Below are 26,300 nucleotides of genomic sequence, written 5' to 3' on the forward strand. Positions count from 1 at the left end.
AGGAATATTCATTCCATCAAGTGTCAGTCCTTAATTACATCATCATATTTTCCTATGTTATGAAATGTCAACCTGCCTTTTATAAAATTCTTAGAGATTGACAACCTCAGGGTGAAGACATCTCTTCTATGATTGCTTTGAACATAGTTACTTTTGATATATTTATGGATTTTGTCAACAGTTAGATCATGAGATCTACCCGTTGGCTAATATGCTTCCAGTTCTAACCATTCTTAAGTCTCCCATCCCAAAAAGTACTCTTACTCTAATCTTATGTATATTCTTGAATTATAATCCATCTCTTTTCCTTCCCTTACAAACTTCTTAAAAGAGTAAGTTTTACTTCTTTACCTTCAAATTACTTATCAAAGCACTGCAAATAATTTCAGTTTCAACACTTTTTTTAAAAAGATTTTTTAATTTATTCATTTGAGAGAGAGAACAAGCAAAAGCACAAGCAGGGGAGAGGGCCAGAGGGAGAGGGAGAAGCAGACTAGATTCCCCACTGAGCAGGGAGCACAACACATAGCTCCATCCTAGGACCCTCGGATTATGACCCGAGCTGAAGGCAGACACTTAATGGACTGAGCCACTCAAGCGCCCCTGGTTTCACCAATGATTCCTTACTCACCTGTTTCAAAATCCAATGCGCCATCTTTATAAACCCGCTAATTGTTTCTCCTCCTTAAAATTCTTTTTCTCCCTTGAGTCCCAACACATGGTCCTTACATAACGATGTTTCTGGGGTTGCACTTGTTCTCTTTCTGTATTTTTTGTCATATTTCCAAGTTTAAAAATTATTACCCATAGGTGGTCAACCTTTCAATCTCCAGTCCTAAATTATTCCTAAACCCCATACCATTATTTCTAACAACTTAAATGATATTTTCATCTGGATATTCATGAAGGCCTCTTAAAAACCAACACATGCAAGCTGCTGATGCCACTCACAATGCCACACCATCACTCTGACTCCATCCAAACAGCTTTAGCTTTCTACAGAAAAAGGTCCTCATTAAGAAAAAAAAAATTATAGGAAAAAAATTTTAAAGGCATACTTAAAACAGCTTTGTTTATCTAACAATATAATGAACCTTCACTCAGGAATTTGTGATTTTTCATATTTAGCCAATAGTTTAAAGGGCTTAGCAATAAATAAAAAGAAATAAAGGTTAAGCATGTGAGCCAATAGAATTACAGTAAGATTCTTATAATATATTTAGATATAAAGTACCTCATCAAGCTTATTCATTATGAAACAATGCCATTTATTAATTTTAGCAAATTTTCTCCAAGTCCTTGAAAGTGTTTAAACAAATGCATTCTTTTTATACATAATTCACATATAATGAAATAATTTATAGGATCAATGCTATAGTATTGGGACTTTAGAGATAAACTTTTGCATTATTATGGATCCTTTTACCTAATCATCTTAAGAATGCTCTTAAATTATATCATAACTTACTTCTCTCACTATAGGTCCCACGGATTTTGATTGAGGTCAAATTGTTTAGGAGCTTCTGAAATTCAAAAGGGCTAAGAGGAGGCCTCCAAGGGTAATCTGTTGCTTCATGGAGCCTAGAAAGAAAGGGCCACATTAACCTCTTTAAGGGCAATCCTGGGTGCCGAGAAAGCACTTCTTACACATTTATCCACTAACAATGCAATGCTCTGACAATCTAACCAAGTCAGAAACAGGTCTGTTGGTTGGACAGTACAACTGGAAAGGGTACAGGTAAATAAAGAGAAGGCTTGAAGGCTTCCTTCTCCAAAGGCACCTTTATAAAATCACCTTCTTCAACAGACAGCTTGAGGCCTGATAAGCTTAGGTAAAGAAACGACTTTTATAATTCTGGTCAAGAGAGATTTTACAAAGACGACTGTCTTACCTGAAGACATATTTCATAGTGGTCTCACTTGGATAGGAATTGCCCTGAGCAATCAGGGGCACAGACACTCTCAGGCCAGCTCCCTCCAGCACCAGGTCTTCTGCAGAGAGCCGAGTATCTCGCCTGTCCACTCGAAAGGAGAAGGAGAGGTTCTGACCATAACTCCACACCTGCTTGCCCAAGAACTTTGCTGGAAAGTAGACAGAGTGGTGTGCAAGAATGTGAGAATGAGACTACATAGGAGCACACATCACCAGACTGCCTCTTAGCCTTACTTACCAGGAGCAATGAAGTATCTAGGAAAGTAACTATCTGAGATGACGGCAATATCCTGCCTCTCAGAGGACCACTCCAGTGATGCTTCAGAGCCGTCCCTTTGTTCCACACGCCACCCGTCTTCATCTGCAAGCACAGGATGAAAACACAAGTGCCATCACACTCTAAACATCCTGAGTGCAGGACCTCTATAGACCACAAAAATATATAGAAAGTAACCAGTAAACATTTTTGAATACATGGATCTTATGACAGTGCCTATATATGTTATACCTCTCAGGCTGTATTGTGATTTTCCATAAATTTATACTAAAGTGAATTCTAAAGCCATATGTTTTCATTAAATGAAAAAGCCAAAGAGCCAAACAAAAAAAATCACATACATTAAAAAAACAAAATGTTGCCACCATCAAAAAATCCTCAAAATTTACTGATTTTTTAAAAAATACCATTAAGTCTCGTTTCATAATTCTGGGAGACAGAAAGGGAACATCCAAATTACCGATCTGAAAGGTAGAGGTTATCGAATAAACACTGTAGCCAACAGCATTTGTACAGACAGAAGAATGCCCAAAGCAGAAGCAGGGTGTGCAACCCCTAGGATTAGATGATTCCAGATTAAAAAATCCAGGTTTGCATCTGAAAAACATAAAGATATAATCAGGAATTTTTTGGACTTGAAATATGAGACCAGAAGAAACACAACACAGCTAGAGAAAGAATGAGCTACCTCTCACAATTGAAGCCTTCAACATTGTCTTTGCAAACACATCTTCCTGTTTCAACATTACATTCATCTATGCTGCCAGCAGGATTACAAGAGCATGGCCTATTAGATGGAAAAAGGAATAAAACAGAGAAGAGAAATGAGAAAAGAATTCCACTCTTAAAGTCAACCTTTTGTTTTACATGTTAATACATTTTTTTTTAAAAAAAGAAATACATAAAAAAGCAAAAAGAGTCCTAAAGTCAGTTTCACATTTGGATTTGGTTCAGTCAAGGAGACCTATCATACAGACCTTTTTGATACTAAAAACCCTGCTTCATCTCTGCTACAAACCAATCCTGGGTCATCCTTACAGCTAGAAGTTCTTGAAAATTACTATGGGGAAAAATGTTTATACTGCTGCAGACAAGCCACAAGATCTCTTACTCTGGATTGACTACATTTAGATTCCCCCCGCCGCCTTTTCCAGTTTTGAGAAGTCTTACCTACATCCTGCCTCAGTGAGAGAATGGTATCCAGGCTGGCAACGGTCACACTTCTCACCCATCACTCCTGGCTTACAGCTACACCTGCCGTAGCTATCACACTGTGTGCTGAGAGAGCCTAAAATTTAAAGAGCTTGTCAGCAACCAGAAATGTAAGTAAAATTAGTATGTCAAAGAAAAAAAAATAGGTAACTAAAAACAATACTTGAAACCTAATATGCAATCTCTAGATAGTTTCAGAGAGAATAAAGACCAAATTTTCAATCCTAATTATCTCAAAATCATATTCCTTTGAGCCATAACATTTTAACTTTCCGGAAACACACCCTACTCATCAATGTTGAAAAACAGATCACTCTGCACCCAATGATAAACTAACTGAACACAAAACCAGTTACTTCTCTGTGAGCAGAGCACAGGCTCCATAAGGCCCATGTCTAGAATTTAAGTATCTCCAGGCACAACAAAATAAACGTCATCCTTGAAAGAGTAGAAGAAACTCAGAGCACTCCACATCTGTGAACACACACGAACATACTGAGAAAGTTTAGCCCTTTACGGATCGTAAACTAAACAAAATCATTAACAGGGAAGGACTCACAAAGCAGTTAACCTTTTCCAGTCAAAGTTCATATGGTCTCTAGGATCATGTTACTAATTATTTACACAAAACCATTACTCAGGCCAGCCCCACACTTATTTATATACACCAGAAAATCATCGGAAAGTTTAACTTGATTAAACAGAGTGGAGGTTGGGGAGTCAGGAAGATCCGGAGTCGTTTACGTGTTACAATAATGTACACAATTCCATACTTCACCTGTGCAGATGCCCAGGAAGCAGAGCTTTTTTTCAGGGGAGACAAGGAGTACTTCTGTTTGTCTTTCAATCCATCAGGCTGATGCTGGAGGACTTACCTACAGGACTACAGTGACATGGAGAGCAGGCTTCATGGCTCACAAGGCGGAAGAAATTCTCCCGGCACCTCTCACAGTTGGCACCATCTGTGTTACCCTGGCAGTTGGTACAGTGGCCACCATGGCCGGTGGACCGATATAGTTCAGGGTCAAAGTAGCACTCCTGGGATCGGCCATTACAGTCACAGGCTGTCGGCCAAAACATAGGAGTTGAGTCAGATCCACGTTCCTTTGATGAATGGCATTTCAAAAGACTAAGAAAACCAAACCATGATTTCCCACATCTCCATAGCACAATGGGCAGTAGAATAAGAACGTCCACTTAATGCATCGTTCATTTAAAAACAAAAACAGTAGGTCAATAAAGGCTTTAGATAGCCAGGTTATCAGTTTACTAAGAAACGTTCTTATCAAAAACAATGCCATCATAAAACACCAGAATTCCTCAACTTGGGCATCTCCAGGGAATTGTTTATATGCAAGTAAAAGGCAAGTCAAATTGCAACTTGTCTGAATCTTTATCCTTCGTTCTAATACCAACTCCAACAACAGAGGGCTTTATATGCAGGCTTTAATTTACCTTAACTTTTCAGGTCCCAGACAATTGAAATACAGTAAGACACTAACTTTCGAAGTGCCAGATTACTTGCATGGCCAGACTGGCGTAACCTGAGACACATGGGTTAAAATTAGCACTTCTGTAGATGGAAGCAGAACTGAAGGGAAATCTAGCTTCACCAGACACATCCTTCTACTGGGGAGCCACAACGCCAACTGGGTCCTCTGTTAAGTAGCTATATTCCCTACAGAACACAACTATATTTTAAGAACAAGTATATGGAGTTATAGAACTTCTTTTCCATACTTATAGTAAGTTTATTTTCTTAGAATTATTGATTCTACACTAAGTATAGGCAGTATCTTGAGCACTAAACACAATTTTATTTGATTTCAGATAAAGCAAATTGTTTTTAAAAAATGTTAGAATATATTTTTCTTTTTTTCACCTCCTTCTTTATAATCTGTTCTTTTGTACTATTATACTTGAAAACATTTTGGAAACTTGAATTACTGGCACCAAATATTAGAGTTGTGTTAAGTAACTCGTAGAGTTGCCTTTCTCTTCTTCATTGGCTATTTCTCTTCCCTCAAGCCTCCTTAGATAATCCTGCACATCCCATCCCCAGCCAAACCCAGCCCATCCCCACCCTAAATGGTTTGGTGCTCTGGGACCATGAAGCAGAACAGTTCCCTTGACTACACAGGTGAAGCAGACACTGTTGTTTCCTTCATCAGCTAGTAAGAGAGAAGGCTCTAATTTTCTCTTCTCCAACCCCAGCATCCTGACAATATTGTAGTACTATTCTAACCTCCAGAAACTTCATTCTTTGAAAAGCTGAAGTGACCCAAGGAAGAAGGCAAATTGCTTTAGTTCCTCATCAAACTCCTTTAGAAATTATATTCAGTCCATTTCCCGGTGGTAAACTGGCAATACATGGTTATGCTTTTTTCATAATGTTCCTGGAGAGACTCAAAATATGACCCTATCACTTAGAAAAATACTTTTGAAATACATGTGTACGTTTATTTAAATATCATATCATAGGGGTATTTCAGTGTTTCTGTTAAGACTTTTATCATGTTGCTTCTAACACTAGCTATTACGCTTCAGTAAAGGAACTGAAGCTCAAGCAAGTGCCTAAGAATTCTAGAGGAGGCTGCACAATTTATCTTTAAATCTGAGATTTGCTGAGGAAAAGGGAAGATAAGAAAAACTGCTCTAGGCAACTAACAAATAGTCATGAGTCAAGATATTGGTTGTTTCTCAAGGTTTCTAACAATAATTCCAGTGAATTCAGAGTATCCTTCTTATTCCTTTTTTTTTTCTTTTTAAAGATTTTATTTATTCATTCATGAGAGACAGAGAGAAAGAGAGGCAGTGACACAGGCAGAGGGAGAAGCAGGCTCCATGAAGGGAGCCTGACGTTGGAACTCAATCCCGGGACTCTAGGATCACGCCCTGGGCCGAAGGCAGGCGCTAAACCGCTGAGCCACCCAGGGATCCCCCTTCTTCTTATTCCTTTATTAAGAGTATATGATAGGCAATATTGATAAGGTCAGAAAAAATTATCGCTGCTTTAAAAGTTTCTTATTTTTAAGTCCTTGACAAAGCATGATTGCGTAGTTTCGTGGTTCCTTTCTGAGGCTTCTTTCTCTATCTGTTCAAAATAAACCAAGCCATTACAAAAGGATAAAATGATGTGCAATCTTTTTCCTTTTACCCTTTTCTAGAACTACTAGGACCTACTTTCCTTCCCAAAGTCACCCACCTCTGCATGGGAGGAGTAAGAAAATCCTCCCCATTGTGCTCTTTAGAAATAAGGAAATGGGGCAGCCCCGGTGGCGCAGCTGTTTGGCGCCGCCTGCAGCCCGGGGTGTGATCCTGGAGACCCGGGATGGAGTCCCGCATCGGGCTCCCTGCATGGAGTCTGCTTCTCCCTCTGCCTCTCTCTCTCTGTCTCTATGAATAAATAAATAAAATCTTAAAAAAAAAAAAAAAGAAATAAGGAAATGTGTTTTAAGAAACGAAGGAAAAATAATTTTGAGAAATAATCATTTGAACAGCAGTCCTACTTTAGAACTTGACCTACCCAACACATGTTAATCAGTGACCCCGACTGCTTGCATAAATGACCATTGGTAGGAGAATATTTTGTGTGCATCAAAGACAAGACCAGAGAAACCATGTTTTATGGTAGGCTACACTGGCCCAGGACTTGGATCTAAGTGAAGTTCTGAACCTTAGAGATGCTGCTCCCAGTCTGATATGTGTGTTCATGAAGGAAACACAAACGAACCTACTTTATATTGGTAGCCAATTGCCTGCATCTATGATTTTCCTCTGATGTGCATGTAGTTTACCATTCTTTGCTCTCAAATTACAGAAGCAGCACTGCCTTTCAGAGTTTTCCTTTCAAGGAGGAACAGAAGGAAGTCACCCATTCCTTCTCCCCACTCTGGAAGTTCTCAAGATAATTTAACAGACTGAGGCCAAGGGGCACTCACGCAGGCATTCACTGGCGCTCTCGGCAGTTGCCCTCCTCCACGGCCGGTCGTTGAAGAAAGGCAGACACTTTTCACAGTCTACCCCATAAGTATTATGTTTGCAATTACACACCAACTTGTCAAATTCATTCTTCACACACTCACTTGCATGTCCGTTGCATTTACACCTGGGAAGAGAACAGACAATCAAAAATATGAAGGGGCCATAAAGTCACAGAAATGGATGCAGAAACATGATGTACAAAGAGAACTAAACACAACCCCAGGATGTATTTTTAGTTTTACCATTCAAGACTGTAAACTGAGGAACTAAACAAAATTAAATAATGAATGTTTGAGTTTTCAGGTAAAAAGGAAAAATCAAACAAGCAAACTCCCCCACCCTAAAACATCTGTATTTTACAAGGAATGGGGCATTAACCAGACACAGGAAGAAAGTGTCTAACAATTTTGGAGCCTTCAATGATTTCTAGGATCTCTTCCTGAAGTCAACTGTGTCAAGCAGCAGCCAAGTGTGGAGGTCAAGCAGAGCAAGGACCTGGGAGCCTGGCTGCATGGGTTTGGAACCCTGCCCTATGACTTACGAATGTAACTTAACCCCTATGCCTTACCTGTAAAATAGGGATGATGAAAATGTCAATTTCACAAGTTATTGGGAGGATCAAGAAGCTGCTTAATTTATGTGCTTAGGATTGTGCAGGCACAAGTCAAAAATTCGGTCAGCTGTTACCCATCCTAATGATTTTAAAGTACCCAGATCTGAAGGTAATAAGAGACATCTAACACCTCACCACCATATGGAACTCTGATACTCCCTCAGGTTGTTTGGGGCAAGGATCCCTGCAGGATCCCTTGATGCAGGTACAATCATAAGGGACTCATGGAAATGCCCATGAATACTAAAACTTGCTCTGGTGCCCTGATGTTTCCCTCACTGCCTTCTTTAAGATAGAAGCTGTTCCAGAGCTCCCACCACTACTTCATAATACGTTTCAAACCTTTCCAAAACATCTTCAGTATACCAGGATAAATCCCAAATTCATATCCCCAGCTTTCATCTTTCTATCCTTGACTGGTACACAAATTCAGATGTCCCCCATAACCTAAAATTTTACACGTCTACAACTAAACTCATCATCTCCCTACATTAGCCCATCTTCTTCATTTCCTTAATAGTACCACCATTCTCCTGATCATTAAACCTTAAAATCATCTTTGACTAAAGTCCTGATAATTCTCGCCTCACAATAAAATCCATCTAAAACGTTCCTTTCCATTCTATTGTCACCACCCTGATGTCAGGTATTTGTCACCTAACACCTGGATCACAGCATCATAACAAGAATATGAATTCTCTCAATAGTACTCTACTTTCACCTTGCCTACAATTAATTTTCCTCACCACTCTTTAGACATCAGAGGCCTACTCTAAAATAGTATATGATTTATCACTGATTAGTCTCTAACACCTTTCACTCCATCAATTCTACAAATTCACAGAAAAGATTTTCTTTAAGCCTCGTAGGTCTATAATCTCCCAACCCTACATTTCTGCTCATTACATGCCCATCCTCTTGCATCCCACCCACACAACCTCCTTCCTTATTCAAACTCTACCCATTCTTTAAAGCCTAGCTTAGTTCCCCCATCTGCTTCTCTAGACTGACAGTTCTGTTTCATTCTCTGACCTATGGCCTCTTTTAATCTAAAATATGTTTTCATTTTTCACATGTTCATACATCGCCTGCCCCATTCACTTTGTAGGGCCCAAGAAGGTCAAATCCTTCTCAGTAGGTGAATGTCTCATGTTTCCTTCCTTGGTGGCTTCAGAGATTCTATCGCAGAGCTTTGCACTGAAGTGCCCAGGAGGAATTCACCAAGTGTGCTGATTTGACAAGGTTTTAGAAAACCTAATTACCTTGTTTCCAGGATAATGAGGTCTAACAACATTACTAATATGGTTGTAAGCAAGTTGCTACCTTCACTTCTAACCTAAAACCCCAGTCACTTTGAAAGTTATTTAATAGTTTACTTACCTACCACCCACAGCAAAATCAGAGATTGCGTAATAATAGGACTTGAGAACTTTGGGGTCGTTAAACACTTCATCTCCAAAAGTGTTCAGGCGATTGAGAGTTACTCTGATGTCAGTAGCAGTTACCCATTCCTGTCGGGAGGGGAAAAAAAGAAAAGAAAAGAGAAAACAGAAAAAAGTAAAGGGACTGAAGATGAGAGACATAAATGGAACAAAATTTTCTAAATTTTTCAGTTAATATATAATGTGACTTATGTCCTCTTCTAGCATTAAATCTGTTATAATGTTTAATATGACTTCCTTAATTTCCTAATATTTTTCTCCTTGACTCTTCTCTTCTTTTATTGAAGTTGTGTGACCACTCAGAGTCCCAAAAGTAGGAATAATACTCGTTTCTTCACATGGATGTTGAGAAGCTTAAATGAAATATACTTTTAAATGCTTAGCATACAGGAGGTATTCAACACACATGTCCCTTCTCTCCACCTTGTATCCATACCCCCAATTCAGTCAGAGAAACCAGCACAGAGCTCATGGGGCACCACGGTGGCATTAGGTATGCTGGTCATTGCCTTCTCCTGCCCATTTTGTACCATCTGTCTCTTCTTCCATCCCCAATCCACTACTGAAGAGATCTGGGAGAGACATTCAAGTACAAAATAATAAAGCATTACACTGGCCAGAACCAATCAGATGTAGTTTTTGTTTTGATCTTTTCCAAATCCAAATCTTTTCCAAATTTTGATCTTTTGATCCTTCCCTGGCCACCCAATCTAAAATTACTGCCCACCCCAACACCCTTTTTCACTTCCCTGTTTTATTTATATTGTCTGTTTCCACTACAACCCCTGCCACCCTGCTACTGCTGCCACTACCAAGACGGTAAGCCCCAGGAGGGCAGGACTTATTTGCTTTGTGGACTGCAGTTCCCTTGGTGTTTAGCATTCAGTAGGTGCTCAAATAACATTTGCTAAGCAAATGAAAAAATCTGAAGAAACCACAACTGATCAAATTGGTACGTGTGCTATAATGACAGAGGACAAGAATGAAAGCTAGTTTTTCTCTAGGTTTTATGAGATCTAAGCCCTTATAATAAATGCCCTTTCATCGAGCTAATTTTAGTCAGATGTTTACATCTGTGGTAGATTGTTATAATAATGATTCCAATGAATCATGTCTGCCAGTGTCCACACCCCGTGTAGTCCTTTTCCACCCTGATTCTAGGCTAGGGCATGTGATTTGCTTTTGCCCAGGGGACGTGAGCAAATGTGCTGCAGCAGAAGTCTGATAAGCATGTGAGCACTGGGACTTACCCTATGGAATACTTCTGCCATCAAGTGAGGAAGCCTAGTCTAGCTTCCTTGAAGCTAGTAAGACCACAAGGAGAGAGAAATCCAACTCCCAGCCAACCTGCCAGCGAGTGAGCCCAGACCAACAGAGAATCATGAGAAATCATAAAGCTTAACGTAAATCGTTAAGTTTTAGAGTAGCATATTATGTTTGACCACCCAAGACACCATTTCCATGTAAAGTCCTATTCTATGACTGCATATCAGCATCACCCGTGGAGACGCAACAAGCAAGTGCAGAGCTGCTGGCGTCTGTGTTTTCAGAAGGCTCCCCATGAGACAGGGAGGCACACCCCTGATTAAGAAGCACTGTTCAAACCATGCCAAACACCTGGCATAGAGAGCAACACAGAGGGCTCATAAAAGCTAATCCCTATGAAGCCTCCAAGTATAATTAGAAAGGAGAAGAGATGATGATTCCACTGCATCCAAACTTGGAACTCCAATAACAACTCCCACTCATGGCCACAACGCTAGGAATCTTTTAGTCGTCTATAATGTAAATAGCTAAACATATCTCTGTATTTCATGCTTATTATATCTCCTTTGAGCTTCATCTTTATCACTGCTCTCCTTAAATAAAAGCTTCTCAAGGGCTGAGTCTAACCCATTTTTTCCATAATGGGCATCTTAAAAAGAACGGGCTCTGGAGCCAGACTTTCTAGGTTTTGAATGCCAGATCTGCTGCTTAAAACTGTGCGATTTGGCGCCAGTTATTTGATCTCTTCTGATAAATGACATCAAGGTCTCACCTGTAAAATGGAGATAAAAGAAGTATCTACCTGCAGAGTTACCATGAGGGTTAAAAGTAAACTGTATATAGAGTGTATATATACGTATATAGTAAATATAGCTAATATACCTAAAGGGCTTAGAACGCTGCTTGGCACATTATAGTCCACTACAGTAAGTGCTATAATAAATGCTGATTATTGGGCAGCCCGGGTGGCTCAGCGGTTGAGCACCTGTCTTTGACTCAGGGTGTGATCCTGCAGTCCTGGGATTGAGTCCCACATAGAGCTCCCTGCATGGAGCCTGCTTCTCCCTCTGCCTGTGTCTCTGCCTCTCCCTCTCTGTCTCTCATGAATAAATAAATAAAATCTTTTAAAAAAATAAAAATAGGGATCCCTGGGTGGCTCAGCGGTTGGGTGTCTGCCTTCGGCCCAGGGCGTGATCCTGGAGACCCAGGATCGAGTCCCATGTCGGGCTCCTTGCATGGAGCCTGCTTCTCCCTCTGCTTCTCTCTCTCCCTGTGTCTCTCATGAATAAATAAATAAAATCTAAAAATAAAAAAGAAAAAGAAAAAGAAATGCTGATTATTATTATAAATCAGCACATGCTTAGTAATATTCGTATCCAATGAAACCAGGGTCTCTTCTCCCATCTGGAGATCACAGCTTCTGGAGAAAGGGTCATATCAGCTATCCTGTCAAATCAGTTATCATTGCCAAATAAGCTCAAGTCAAATCAGCTAACTCTCCTTGGCAACCGGGTATGAAAACTAGAGCTCGGGATCCCTGGGTGGCGCAGCAGTTTAGCGCCTGCTTTTGGCCCAGGGCGTGATCCTGGAGACCCGGGATCAAATCCCATGTCGGGCTCCCGGTGCATGGAGCCTGCTTCTCCCTCTGCCTGTGTCTCTGCCTCTCTCTCTCTCCTCTCTGTGCATTCTCATGAATAAATAAATAAAATCTTTATAAATAAATAAATATATATATATATATTTCTAAAATTTATTTCCCAGAATATAGTGGCAGCTACATGAGAACACAAGAACATCACGTGGGTGACAGGAACAAAGCAACTTTCCTTCATATACTGAGAATACACAGGAGAGCAGAATAAAATCCACTGTCTGTCCTGCTGGAATAGATGCTACTCCTACCCTTACTTCTGAAGTAGGACCATAGGCCTCCATATAGCAATCTTGCTGCATCCTGCATGCATATGAAAGAACTAACGGGCTACAAAGCCAACTTCTGGACACGTTACCTGCAGCACAGGGCTATTGTCAAAGTTGTAGGCACTGGGCCTTCCTTCTAGGGTCGAAAAGGCCACGTTGCCCCCGGTTAGAGGGGAAATGTCACTGAATTCATCGGTGCACAAGGCCTGCTGCTCATCTCCTCCTGTCCTGATGAAGCCGCGGTTTGCCTTTGAGTAGGTGTTCTCGCAGGAGCCACTATAGTACTGGTAAGGAATCCAGGGCCCATCTTCCCGTGTGCGCTTGTAAATGGCGAAGCTCTCTGGGCGGCTGGTGTGGAACTTGAGGCGCACATACGTGATGTCGAAAGCTTTTCCTGTGGGACAAACATGAAGTTCATAAGTTATATGTATGAAGCAAAGAAATTCCCTCTATTCCCAATTTGCTTTGGAACTTGACAAAGGGAGGATACACCCTAGACGAAGATGGTTCTAGAACCCACAACACATTGGCTATGTCCAATAGGCAATTCTAAACCTGGAAATTAAAAAAAAAAAAAAACACAAAACCTGGAAATAGTGTGCATTTTGACAAGTTATACTTGGGTTCATAAGTTGGCTCATAAAAGCTTGTTTAGGACACACATTGTTTAAATCTTGTTTGCCATGAAAAATGGCAGCTGTACTTATACTATTTTTTTTTAATTTATTTATTATAGTCACACACACACACACAGAGAGAGAGAGAGAGAGAGAGAGAAGCAGAGACACAGGCAGAGGGAGAAGCAGGCTCCATGCACTGGGAGCCCGACGTGGGATTCGATCCCGGGTCTCCAGGATCGCGCCCTGGGCCAAAGGCAGGCGCCAAACCGCTGTGCCACCCAGGGATCCCTGTACTTACACTATTAAACAAAACCAAAACTGAATAAAATAGTGCATTTATTCTTAATGCTGGTGCTTCAGCAAAAGCAATTTAATTAAAAAAAAACAGAAAAGAAAATATTTGTTGACTTTCTAGATGGGTATTCTGGAAACTTTCAAGGTATTTAAAAACTCATTCTATTAACTATAATGTTACTTCTCAATGCAGAAGACTATCTTGAATACTATTATTCTACTTATCTATCAAGTTAAGAGAGGAATTTGAGAAAGAGAAAAGGACAGTGATTAAGAGATGGGGCAGAGAGTAGAGCAGGAATGAAGAAAAAATTCCTCCAGCAGCTGAACAAAAAGAGAAAAAAGAGAGAGAGAAAAGGAGAGAGGGGACTTTGAAGAAGTTGTTTGTGTATGTTCAAAGAATACACAAGATCCAAACACTGAGCAAGAAAGGATAGCAAAATGAAGGAGCCACTGGTCTGCTGTCACTCTGGAGGAAGAACCATTGGTCATACAGCTCCCTAGGGCAGCCAGGGCACAGTCTAATGGCTGGGACAGCTTGGTTGCCAGCCAGCATGTCATTAGGTGGGTCAAAATGATAAAGTCCAACTGTTTTTAATCACCTTTCATTCACCAACTGGATCTTTCCATCTCTGACAATATAGATTCTCTGCAACTTCTATGCTATAGTGAAGATCACAGATTGGCCAACAAGTATTTGTTGGGCACAACTACACGTTCAGTCCTCTGCTGTGTACTTTGGGGGACAGGATGTGTTAGACATAGAAGGTCCTTGCACTCAAGGAGCTGACAGTTTTTCCTCCCCAAGTGAATTGATTCTGCAGGAAGTAACATACTTGTCCTCTCCTACAAAGCCCACAGAAAAGGAATTCCTGCACAGTCTCAGAAGTGTTGAGGAGAGACTTCTGCCATCTTGTTACTTCCTCATATCCACTCATCCCTAGGGGAGAAGGAGTGACGGTCACCTGTAGCCAGTATGCTTCTCGGCTCACTCTCCAGCCACCGGCGGGAGGGCCTCCCCTCCTGCCCTCCTCAATGCAAGACAGTATGTCTGCCTTAATGCCAGGGAGGCCCGCGGCTGTTCTACTACTAGATATGGGACTACATGGATGAGTTTCACTGGGCTAGAGAGGTAGGGGAGGGAAAGAGCAGAAAGCCCAGGTAAGTCATGTATCCAGGCTCTATTCTTTAATACAGTATTATCTATAATAAAATTAATATGAGCCATAACTAATTTGTAGGTGGTCAAGATCTTAAAAGAGAAGTTCGATTAACTGTGCATGAAACATACACACACACAGTTTTGAACTCAAAGGTGCGTGGCATGAGGAAAAGAATGCAGGACTAGGCACTGTGAGACCTGAGCTCAGGTTCTGGCTCCTTCAATGACCAGCTGTGTGATTTCTGCTCTGCCATCCTCTCTTCTGCAAAAATGAGGGTATGATCCCTGTGCCACCTTTCTCAAAGAGCTGTTGGAAGGTCAAACTAAGATCTTGCATATACTTGGCTAATTGCAAAACTCTATACAAATATGAGGCATTATTATAATAAGAGTTTAGAAGAAAATTCCTGAATTAGGATCCTGGATATGTTCACATATAAGGGTCCGATTGTACGAGTGACTACATACAGTTGCCTAAGAACATTATACAAATCTGAATCTTCCGCCTAAGATTCAGTACGTTTTGCCTACACACAGGTTATGCAAATCTAGTTTACACCCTACCTGTTAAAAGAATGAAAATTTAACCTCTATCTCTTTACTGTATCAAAAATGTTAAAATGTTACTCTTGAATGAGGGGTGGATTCATAATATAGTATCTATGGCATTCCAGAGACTAAGATATTCTGGAATGGTAAAACAATTGAGTTTTATTCAGGAACAGGTGATTTGGGATGCTCAAAGTCTGACTCACTAATCTGTGGATTATGGATTACCCTGCTTTTCTACTCTGTCTCGATTTCTGACATCTCATTGTTCTTTAACAAGTCAACCTGCAGGAAACTGATCAAAGGAGAGAAGATAAAATGGAACAGGGAATACTTTGTTCCAGACTAAAATCTGCACTACAGAGCCACACTCTGAAAGAAACCGGCTTATGTGGTCACTCTCACTGCTGCCACAGACACAGAGCAATGGGTAGCAGAACATGAGTAAGCAACTTTGCTAGCCTTAAACTTTGAAGCAAACTAGTTTGCTGGCACTGGCCCTACCTCACTAAGCCTTGTTTTCAGAGCTGCCTATTTCATTCTAACTCACAGCAACAGTTGGAAGAGAAAAAAGAGCTCTGTGGCAATCTGTAAAGGAGGCTCACACATTCCACATGACAAGACAGCCACGGGTACCACCCTCAGAGTTCAAGCCAATCCAGGAGTGGATACAGACCATTGCAATTCCACGTGATGAGTGCCTTGATAGGGGACATGTACAAAGTTTTGGGAGCATGGAGGAAAGTCCCCTAAGCTGGATTTGCAGGATCAAAACACATTTTCTAGAAGAAGTGACGTCTACGTCCAGGACCTTAGGAATGCAGAGGAATTACCTAAAACAAACAGCGATCAGTTGTCTAGGCAAATTAAACAGCATGTATGAAAGCCCAGAGACCACAGAGGAGTGATTTCTGAGGAGTGAATAGAGCAAGAACTGGAGGGTGGCTGGAGACAGGTTCACCAGGAAGGAGAGCAGGCCAAGCCTGAGGCCACATTAAAGAGCAACTTCAGCCTAAGGGCAATGGTGAGCCACTGAAGCATTTATACAGGAAATATATGATGAGATTTTTTAAATTTTTTTAAAGATTTTGAGAGACAGACAGACAGTCTCTGAGAGCCAAGGGAGGGACAGAGGGGGAAGGAGCAGGAAAGGGAGACAACCCCAAGCAGACTCCATGAAAGTATGAAGCCCAGTGACCCTGAGATCATCACTTGGGCTGAAATCAAGAGTTGGCCACTTAACTGACTGAGCTACCCAGGTGCCCCCAGATTTAATTTTCAAAAAGATCGCTCTGGCCACTGCCACTGGGTAGAGATGAGATTGGAAAGGACAAGACTTATAGTTAAGTCGTAGTAGTCCTGGAGAGATGACAGTGGCTGACAGCTAGAATGGAGAGAAATGAGTGGATTTGGGTGAGGTGGAGGAGGCTGACCTCAGTAGTAACAGTAACATATGGATTGTAAGGGGGAAAGGGAGCCATTTCTGAAGCCTTCTCTACTTCTAGTCTGTGAACATGCTATTTCACTGTCAAAGCTCCTTTTCCAGAAATAAGATGGAAGGATTAAAAATCACATTGTTTTCTAATTTAAAAACAAGTAGATGGAGAGTAGAACCATCCCTCAAATAAAGGCCAGGGGAGGTTAAGCAGGATTGGAGGCAGGGGCGGGATGTGGAGAGGAGTTCAACTTTGGATATGCTAGTTGTAAGGTGCCTGAGGGTCATCTAAACAAGAGGAAATGTCTAGCTGGGAGTTGGATATAAGTGGTCTGCAAGCCTGAGAGAGATGTCTGAGTTAGATACACAGATTGGCAGATTGGCAGATGGATGGATAATGAAGGTTGGGTATGGTGAGACCAATGAGGCAAGTGTGCTGAGTGAGGAGAGAGCAGACTTTTAAGATCACCCTGAGGGCATTAACATTTAAGCACAGTAGGACTGCAGAGAAGGCTGTGAGGCCCAAGAGAGGACAACAAGTAAAAGAGTATAAATATGGAAGCCAAGAGGGTTTGAGGAGGAAATAATAAATGGTGTTAAAATATGCTAAGAGTCATGTAAGACAATAACTGAGATGTCCATTGGCTTCAAGCTACAAACAGGTTGCTGCTGTACCTCCTGAGAGCAGTCCTGTGGGCAGAGTGGGTGGGACTGAAGATGAACGGCAGATATGAGGTAAGGATGTAGTCAACGACATCTGGCTAAAGGGGAGAGGAAGAGGAGAAGACAATAGTGGGATGGGACACTGGGTCATGGAAGATTTTTCTTTCTTTTTTGTTTTTTTAGATAGGAGATATGATGCTGTATTACATGCTGTTGTGCTCAAGTCCCCGAAGGGGGAAGGCTAAATGTGGATACAAGGTGGGGAAATAAGAACAGGATTCTGTGCTGGTGAAAGAACTGGTTCCATGCCAGAGAAAACCTGCACCCTTGCTTTCTCTCTGGGTTCCAATGCAAGTGACTGAGTAGGTTTTAGGGAATGGAAGTTGAAAGAGTTCTGATGACTTCATCTTCTCTGTGCAATGAAAATTAAAGATACCTGCTAAGGGGGAGGGGTTGAGAGCAAAGCCAGTGGGGAATATCTGCAGAGGGGAGAGACTTCCTAAAAGCCACTGAAGAGGCCAGCAGAGGAAGCAGACCAGATGAAAAGAAGGCTTGCTAGGCAGAGACAGGGCTGCCGGGACAAGGGCAATGGGTTATGACTTTGTATAGACATTTTTGTGTGGGTATAATTTTCCATAGTCACTTCGCACCCCGTTTATAGATAACAGACAAAGGGTCTGAAATCACTTCAAGGAATTTGGAATCTAATCTGAATAAAATGGGAAGCCAATACGGACAATGGAGAAGAGTCAAGTGTTAGTTTATCTACCCACAATTACCTGGAGTCCTGCATAATCAAGAACTGTGAAACTAAGTAGCTGGGTTTTATTCCATAAAACAACTGCTAATTGAGACCTGTCAAGTATGTTTGTTCTCATTCTCTCTCTTCCTCACCATACCTTCCTACTCTTTATCTATCTATCCTACTCGTTTCACAGTGGACAAAGTAAAAAGATCTAAATTGTAGATCAATAGAACACAAGACCAAGTCTCTGGATTCCCAGTCCAATGATAGCTACTCTACTATTTTTACCCTGTGGGAGCATCCAAAAGTAGACAGTATGACTTTAAGCCAAACAATTAAGAAAATCAGCAAACAGAAGTCTAGAAAGTACTGAGCAACTATATAACTAGAACATCTTCCCCCTCCCCTCACCTCATGTTCGTGCGCATGAAGACTAATCTCTAATACACACCCTCAAGAAAATATTTAGCTTCTGAATGTTCTACTGCTTTTCCCTTTCTCCTGCTGCATTCCTTCCGTAAACAAAAAGACTCAAGTACAGATGCTTAGAATGAAGCACACAAAATTAACTAATACTTCCTGTTCTGACTCCTTCAGTTCATGCTGGCTGAGGGAATGAGAGAAGTGGAGGGGGCCCTCTGAACAATGAGAATCCAGCCTTTGTTAATGCAGGGCCAAGCCAAGGAATTCTGCTTAAGCCTCCTACATGGTGAAGTATTTCTAATCTCTCTGAGTAGGGGAGAAACCCTTCCTGCCTTAGAATTGGAATCAAGTATTGACTGCTGGAGAACATAAATGCCTCTCTGTTATGTGCAACTCCAAGGAATTCCATGAGGATCTTGTGAAACAGCCTCCTTTACAATGAAGTAACGAATGACAATGGCTATACAGAATTTGACAAAACTTCAACATGCCTTTCCGTGGCCTGAATTCAACAAAGAAAACTAGTTCATTCTAAAGTATCAAATTAGGAGTCACTGATTCACTATTGTTCTCATGTGCTAACTCCTGAGAGTCAGAAAATGACTGTCCTTGAAGCCAAATTTGATCTTAGTTATATAAAACTTTTAATAAGGTTGTAGTACATAAAGTCAATTAGAGATGGTAGACGTTTAGGCTACTAAATGGGATTCTCCAAATAGTTAATACAAACAGTAGTCACAGAAAGCAGCTATTTGAAAATGTTTTCATTTTTGTTAGTATAACTGCTGGCTGAAATAAGAGTTCCCAGGACAACGTGTACAGCTGCGTACCAGCTGTTATTGTTCCACCTCGGCAGACAGATTGTACAAATACCGCCTGGCCAATCAAGATGACCCAGGGCCAAATTAATGCTGAATGTGGGATCCTCAAGTAGACACAGATGGGTGATCAGAGAGGAAAGAGGAATAGTCACACACAGAATGTGTTGAAGTGATATGGGTACATAGAGTTCATGCCAACTGCTAGAAAACCCAGCCCTCATTGCTGCTGAAAAGCTAGTTTCTATGGTCTAAAACTCATCCTCAAAATAGGTTGTTTTTAAAAACTTTTTATCCTATTTCTTTCCCTTAAATTTCAGTGCTCCTTTTTCATACCCTCTCTCTGTCAATCAGCTAAATGCCAACAGTGCAAGCAGACAATTCCATACAAAGTACATCTCAATCAGCACAACTTATGAACGAGGATAAGTAAACTGTATAGCTTTGCATGAAATAGTCATTTTAAATTGAATTTATTAAAGTAAATACAATGGAATTTACAATTTGAGAAATGGAATTGAAATTCAAATGAAGAAAATGTTTCCATAATTCAAATTTCCTAATACATGCAATAAGCACTTCTAATCATACATGAGCCACTGTCCTGACAGAAAGACATGCTGAGATTAGTGGCGCTGGACTATGGAGAGTTTCAATTCCAAACTGCCGTTATGAAATATACAAAGCAGGTAGATGAAGTAGTGGCAAAGATAATTACGATAATTACTTGAGTTCTTTTAAAAACTAAAATTCTAGGGGCACCTGGGTGGCTCAGACAGTTAAGCAACCAACTGATGGTTTTGGCTCAGATCATGATCTCAGGGACGTGAAATCAAGCCCCACGTCTGGCTGCATGCTCAGTGTGAAGTCTGCTTAGAGTTCTCCCTTCCCGTTTCTCCTTTACCCCTCCCTGCCATGCTCTAAACAAATAAATAAATAAATCTTCAAAAAAAAAAAAGTTAAAATTCTATACCAAAGGCTATTTATAAAAACAATGCTATGGCTATAGCAATGGAATTACGGGGAAAACAAAAGTTTTGAAGCTGATTGGCATGATTTGGGGGAAGATAAACCCATAATCTCTTAGGGAAACTAGATGTTTACATAAAGTACCAGTTTAAAATGTAAGCCAAAGAAGACAGTTCTACTCGCTCCCTACAACTACCCCCAAGAACTACCACTTAGTGCTATTGCTGAATAAGACCATGGCACTAACCTGGTATAGCAATTCACAAAAAAATAAATATTCCTGCTTGTATTACCCAATTGCAATACCCAGAAATGCCATATACTCTTCAGCAAAGTGAGAGTCAAAAGTGACTTGGCTTAATACACTAATTAAATGAGATCATCAGCCAGCCATTATGTGAACAGAGAATTCTTAACTGAAGACTAGAATATCAAAGGCGGGGGGAGGGGGGTGTAATTTCAAATAGGTGCAAATTATTGTTGAAGATAGATATTTTCTATTATTTATATATAAAATAAATTTATCCTAATTTGTATATCTTTATAATTCTACTTGAAACTTTCACTAGAAGAAATAAGATTCCCAAGTAAGATTCCAAGCCAAGAACTGAGCCTATGCCTTATTAACCCAAACCTCATGTTTACAAGACTCAATACCAGCCCTAATTCAGGCTAGTGGGTCACAGGCATGCCTGAAATCCTTGAGCTGAACTAAAGGAATGAAGCCAGCATTTACTCCCACTCATCCCAGTTAAGGCAAAAAATCTACTCTGCTGAACAACAGAGTTCTAACTACAAGGAACTGACTGACATGTGGAATTTAATGGAATCCCATAGAGAAAGTAGTTAATTATAATACTAAGGAAATAAAGAAACAGACAATGAAAATACAAGCTGCATAAAACCCATAGTTTAGAAATGTCTAAATGTTAAGATAGGGAAAAGAAAAAAAGACACCATAATTTTTTGGGAAGCTATTTCTTGTTCTGTGACATCCACATGCTATTGAGAATTGACTAATTTCTGGTTTTCATCAACAGAAGAGTAAAGAATGGGAAAAGAATAGTGAGAAAATCTGGAGGAGAAAAGATCCTAATATATAGTTACAATGGTGCAATAATAGACTGAGACTGACTCTGGTAAACCCCTCTCCTCCAAAGTCACAGAAAGTTGACCAACAGTGTACTTTTATTTATTCAACTATTTACTAGGTGAATTTAAGTGAAAGTCAAGCATGCTATTTGGAATACTCAATGCTTCATTTTGCTAGAATGCCTTTTACTTTCCAGTTTCTTTAACTCCTCATAAACTTCCCCTATATTCCCCTAGATCATATATTATTTGTATCTGTCCTCAAAAGAACAAACTACAAATACTATAAAATATGTTACATACTTAAATATTTTTCTCAGTTTTCACAATTGCTTAATTTCCTACCACTGCCACCCATTAGGTCAAGGATAGTAGCCCAACTGGTCTTAATAACTGCAAGTCCAAATTCTTCCATTTCATTCAACAAATATTTACTGAGCACCTGTTATGCACTTGAGCTAGAACAGAGTATAAGACAGATAAGGTCCCAAAATTGTGGGGCTGACAGCACAGTAGGGGATGGAGTAGGTAAGGGATAAAGGACAGTTACAAATCAAAACAAAATGTTATGTGTTTGATGATAAAAGACACAATGAAGAACAGGGTGGAGATGGAAAGCACAGAGAAGTGCCATTTAATACACTGTCATCAGAGACATATATTAGGTGATATCTGAAGAAGTGAAACAGACACAGAGGGAAGAGCATTCTACATTCTACAAAGGACAAATGTAAACACCCTGAGGCAGGAGCATGCTGGCAAGTTCTGGGGAATGGTGAGGCCAGTGTGGCTGAAGTAAGATGAAGGAAAGTATAGGGGATGAGGTCAGAGAAACCGACAGGAGGGACGGACCGCCAATCACGTAGGCCCTGTAGGTCATTGTTAAGACTTTGGCTTCTACCTTGAAGGAGATGAAATCCCACCAGACGATTTTGTACAAGGGAGTAACATGACCTGACTGCTATTTTAAAGGATCATTCTGGTTGCTTTATTGACAAAAGAATATAGAGGGGACCAAAAATGGATAAGAAGGCTAATGAGGGGCTTTTTGAAATCACCCGGGCACCAGATAATGGTAGCCTGGTCCAGGCTAGGAGCAGTGAGTGCTGATCAGATTCTGGGCATATTTTGAGGGTAGAGCAAATCAGGTTTTGTTTGTTTGTTTGTTTGTTTGTTTGTTTTTTGAGGTTGAGCAAATCAGTTTTACTGATGGATTGGAAATGGGGCGTAAGGTGTGGCTGAAGCAACTAGAAAAATGAAGCTGCCCTTTATTGAGCAAAGAATATGGTAGAACAGGTGTGGGGATGGAGAGCAAGAAAATGAGGAATTCAGTTTTGGATATTTCAAGTTTGAGATGCTTATAGAACCTCTAAGTGGAGATGTCAAGTTGACAATTAAGATATACAAGTCTGGGTTTTGGGAAGAGCTCCAAGCAAGACAGAGAAATCTGGAAGTCAACGCCTTACAGATAGTATTGAAAGCCATGGGGTTAGATAAACACACCTAGGGACTGGATACATACAGACAGAGGAGAGGTATAGAACTGGTTCTTGAGACATACCAACTTTCAGAAGTGGGGGAGACAGGGAAGACTCAGCAAAGGAGACTCAAAGAACAGCCACTGAAGCTGAAGAAAATCAACAGAATTTCAGGTCAAATTTTTTTTCTTTTTTTTCTTTTTTTTTTTTTTTAGATTCTATTTCTTTATTCATGAGAGACAGAGAGAAAGACAGAGACATAAACAGCGGGAGAAGCAGGCTCCTCGCAGGGAGATCAATGTGGGACTCAATCCTCAGACCCGGAATCACACTCTGACTGAGCCAAAGGCAGACGCTTAACCGTTGAGCAACCCAAGCGTTCCAAGAGGCCAAGTTTTAAAAGATGTTTTAAGAAGAAGGGGATGGTCAATAGAACCAAATGCTCCTGAAAGGCTAAGAAAGATGAAGACTGAGCATTGGTCACTGGATTTGACAACCTGGAGGTTACTGCTGCCCTTGACAACAACTGGCATGGTAGAATGAAAAGGGAATTCTTAAAAAAAAAAAAAAAAAAAGAAAAGGGATGAAAGCCAGAGTGGTGTTTGTGTGTGTGTGTGTGTGTGTGTGTCGGGGGTGGGGGGGCGTTGACAGAGATTGGAGACAACTAATAGAATTTTCCAAGCAATTTTGCTATAAAGAAATAAGGTATAGATGAAGGAGAGAAGAGGGGGTTCGGGGATAAATTGCTTTTTAAGGTGGGAAGACAGCAGTGTTATGTTGATGGGAAGGACCCACTGCAGCAGATGAATTTATATTGAACAGTGAGTCTCTTCCCTGGTGTTGGAGATGGAGGAGTATGTACAAAACACACCTACTTTGGTCCACCGCAAAGTTCTTTGAGACTTCTCAAAGATTTCCCTCAAGAAAGAATAATGGAATTAACAAGGGTCACTGTAAGCTTCTAGATTAAGGAGCTATCTGGTACCCAAATAGTTCAAAACCACAGGAGCTCTGGAAGGCCACTCCCCAGTAGAGCCAGGCTAGCGGTAAGCTTTCCTGCTACAGTAGTCTCACAATCTGGCCCATGTTAATGACTGGACTGCCTGTCAGAATCTGTAGAAAACATCTGAAAAAACTGTAAATTGTTGAGTTTTATCCCCAGAAGTTCCATTTTTATAGGTTCTGGGTGAGTTCCCCAAATCTGCATTTTTAAAAGTACCCTAGGTGAGTTTTATGTACAGTTACATTGAAGCCATATTGTCCCACTGTGAACTCTTCCTTGGTTCTCAAAGACTTAGGTAGGAAAAGAATTCTGGGGGTACCTGGGTGGCTCATTTGGTTAAGCGTCTGCCTTTGGCTGGGGGATGATCCTGGGGTCTTGGGCTTCCCGCTCAGCAGGGAATCTGCTTTTCCCTCTTCCTCTATTGCTCCCCGAGCGCTTGTGTGCTATTTTTCAATAAATTCTTTCCTTCCTTCCTTCCTTCTTTCTTTCTTTCTTTCTTTCTTTCTTTCTTTCTTTCTTTCTTTCTTTCTTTCTTCTTTCTTTCTTTCTTTCTTTCTTTCTTTCTTTCTTTCTTTCTCTTTCTTCTTTCTTTCCTTTCTTTCTTTCTTCCTTCCTTCCTTCCTTCCCTTTTCCTTTCTTTCTTCCTTCCTTCCTTTCTTTTTAAAAAAAGAAAGAAAGGAGTTCTGACATTGGTGCTGCCCTGTAGAGTGAACTCAGACAATCGTAAGTGGTGAAACTGATTCTCACACGTCAGTATGTCAAGGTGAAATTTATTGCAAGCATTAACTGCACAGGCATGAGCAGTGAACCAGAGTAACAGCAGTCTCTCTTTAGACACATTCAGATGTTCAACTCACGGGGGCTGCTCACTTCCCATCCAAGGAGGCCAGGTGACTAGACCAGCTGAACCCTAACTCCCCAACATTTTTTTCCACGCCAATTTCCTCTGTCCGTCAAATTGTACCCTCAAGGCCCTATTTCCCAGGCAAGTAGAAATATACTGATTTTTGAGAAAACTCGCCTGCTGCTGGAGGTTTCACAGTGCTATTTTTTCCACGCAGATACTGGTCAAGATTGCCTGAAAACCAAATTCCCTATCACCTCTGGCTCCCATACTTTTTCCTTTCTCCTCCAGAAAATGGCTAATATTTAATAAAAATGATACAAAACCAACAGCAATTCTCAATGGCAAAGAAACAAATCTGGAAGCAAAGAAGTAACTTCTGCTTCGGTACACTCAAAAAATAAGAAAACACTCTTTCTTCTTTGTCTAAAAGCCTAAATTTGTTTAATCCTAGTCTGTGCCAGGTAATGTTGGCATTTTCAGGGAGGGAGTTACATTCTGTTGGTTCAAGATCAGTGTAGAAATATTTACTTTTCAGAAAAGAAATTTCACGTATAAAAAATTAGATTTCATACATATATGTAATTAAATAGTAATAATTTTATATACATTATAAAGGGGGGCTTAAGAGCCAAGCACCAAGAGTTATTGATACTGGAGAGAGGGAGAGGAACTGGGAGAGGGTAAGAAAAAAGGGGAGGAAGAGGAAAGGGGGAGATTGAGATTGGCTGAGGAATTATAAGAACACTCTAAAAATCTAGACTTGATAGTCTAGATTTTAAATACTCTCACAGTATTCGCATCTGACCTGCAGGAAGTGCTTTCTTTTCATTTCAGAAAGACTTTGAAGTCACTGATCACATCTCCTTCCAGACTCAAGCCTTAGGACACACATTTAGTAGTTTAGAATCAACTATAGCCTACAGACTGAATGTAGCCAACCATCTATTTTGTAAATAGTTTTACTGGAACTAAGCCACGCCCATGCATTTGCACTCTGGCTCTGGTTGCTTTCTGGCTTCCAGGGCAGAGGTGAGCAATTGTGAGAGGGAATGCATGGCCTTTAACTATGTGGCCTTTCAAAGAAACCATTTGCCAATCTTGATCTAAGAAATCAAAGACCATAAGAACAAAGATTTCTACTAAAACCTCTTCTACCTCCTTTTCTGCAAGGCACACTGTTTTTAAAATTTCGTCCAAGAAAATCTGAATTACTCCTTTCTTGACACAAAAAACATTAAGAAAGTTTATTCAGAAATTTTAATAACATTTAAATAATTGATTAATAACAATTCTAATATATCTGATATGAGAATTACTTATTACTTGATGGGGGGAAAATGCCACCTTCATCTTTCTTGGCAAATGAACAGGCAAAAAGATCAGCTGTTACAGGATGAGGGGATAGAGATGTAATTCATTTTGAAAGTCAAATCTGTAATTATCTTCTACAGCCCACAAAAATTAAACCAGCCAAGCAGAAAGAGAGGAGACAACAGTGCTGTGAAAAGCAGAACCATTTTTCCAGAGGTGCCCTCTCTGGAATCCACCCCAAGTG

General features: G+C 40.5%; 1 protein-coding gene across 1 annotated transcript in view; it reads right to left on the minus strand.

The window, feature by feature from the left end:
- LAMC1 (laminin subunit gamma 1) overlaps nt 1-26,300 on the minus strand; it is a 121,549-nt gene that overhangs the window by 31,751 nt on the left and 63,498 nt on the right. The window contains exons 2-11 of the mRNA XM_072830958.1: nt 12,737-13,041; nt 9,400-9,530; nt 7,364-7,530; nt 4,298-4,486; nt 3,381-3,498; nt 2,899-2,997; nt 2,671-2,807; nt 2,172-2,294; nt 1,893-2,082; nt 1,469-1,581 (exon numbers count right to left, since the gene is read on the minus strand). Coding sequence (XP_072687059.1) covers nt 1,469-1,581; nt 1,893-2,082; nt 2,172-2,294; nt 2,671-2,807; nt 2,899-2,997; nt 3,381-3,498; nt 4,298-4,486; nt 7,364-7,530; nt 9,400-9,530; nt 12,737-13,041 — 1,572 coding nt within the window. The remainder of the gene's footprint in view (nt 1-1,468; nt 1,582-1,892; nt 2,083-2,171; nt 2,295-2,670; nt 2,808-2,898; nt 2,998-3,380; nt 3,499-4,297; nt 4,487-7,363; nt 7,531-9,399; nt 9,531-12,736; nt 13,042-26,300) is intronic.

This window comes from Canis lupus, chromosome 6 (genome assembly GCF_048164855.1).
Source record: "Canis lupus baileyi chromosome 6, mCanLup2.hap1, whole genome shotgun sequence".
NCBI classification, from domain to species: Eukaryota; Metazoa; Chordata; class Mammalia; order Carnivora; family Canidae; genus Canis; species Canis lupus.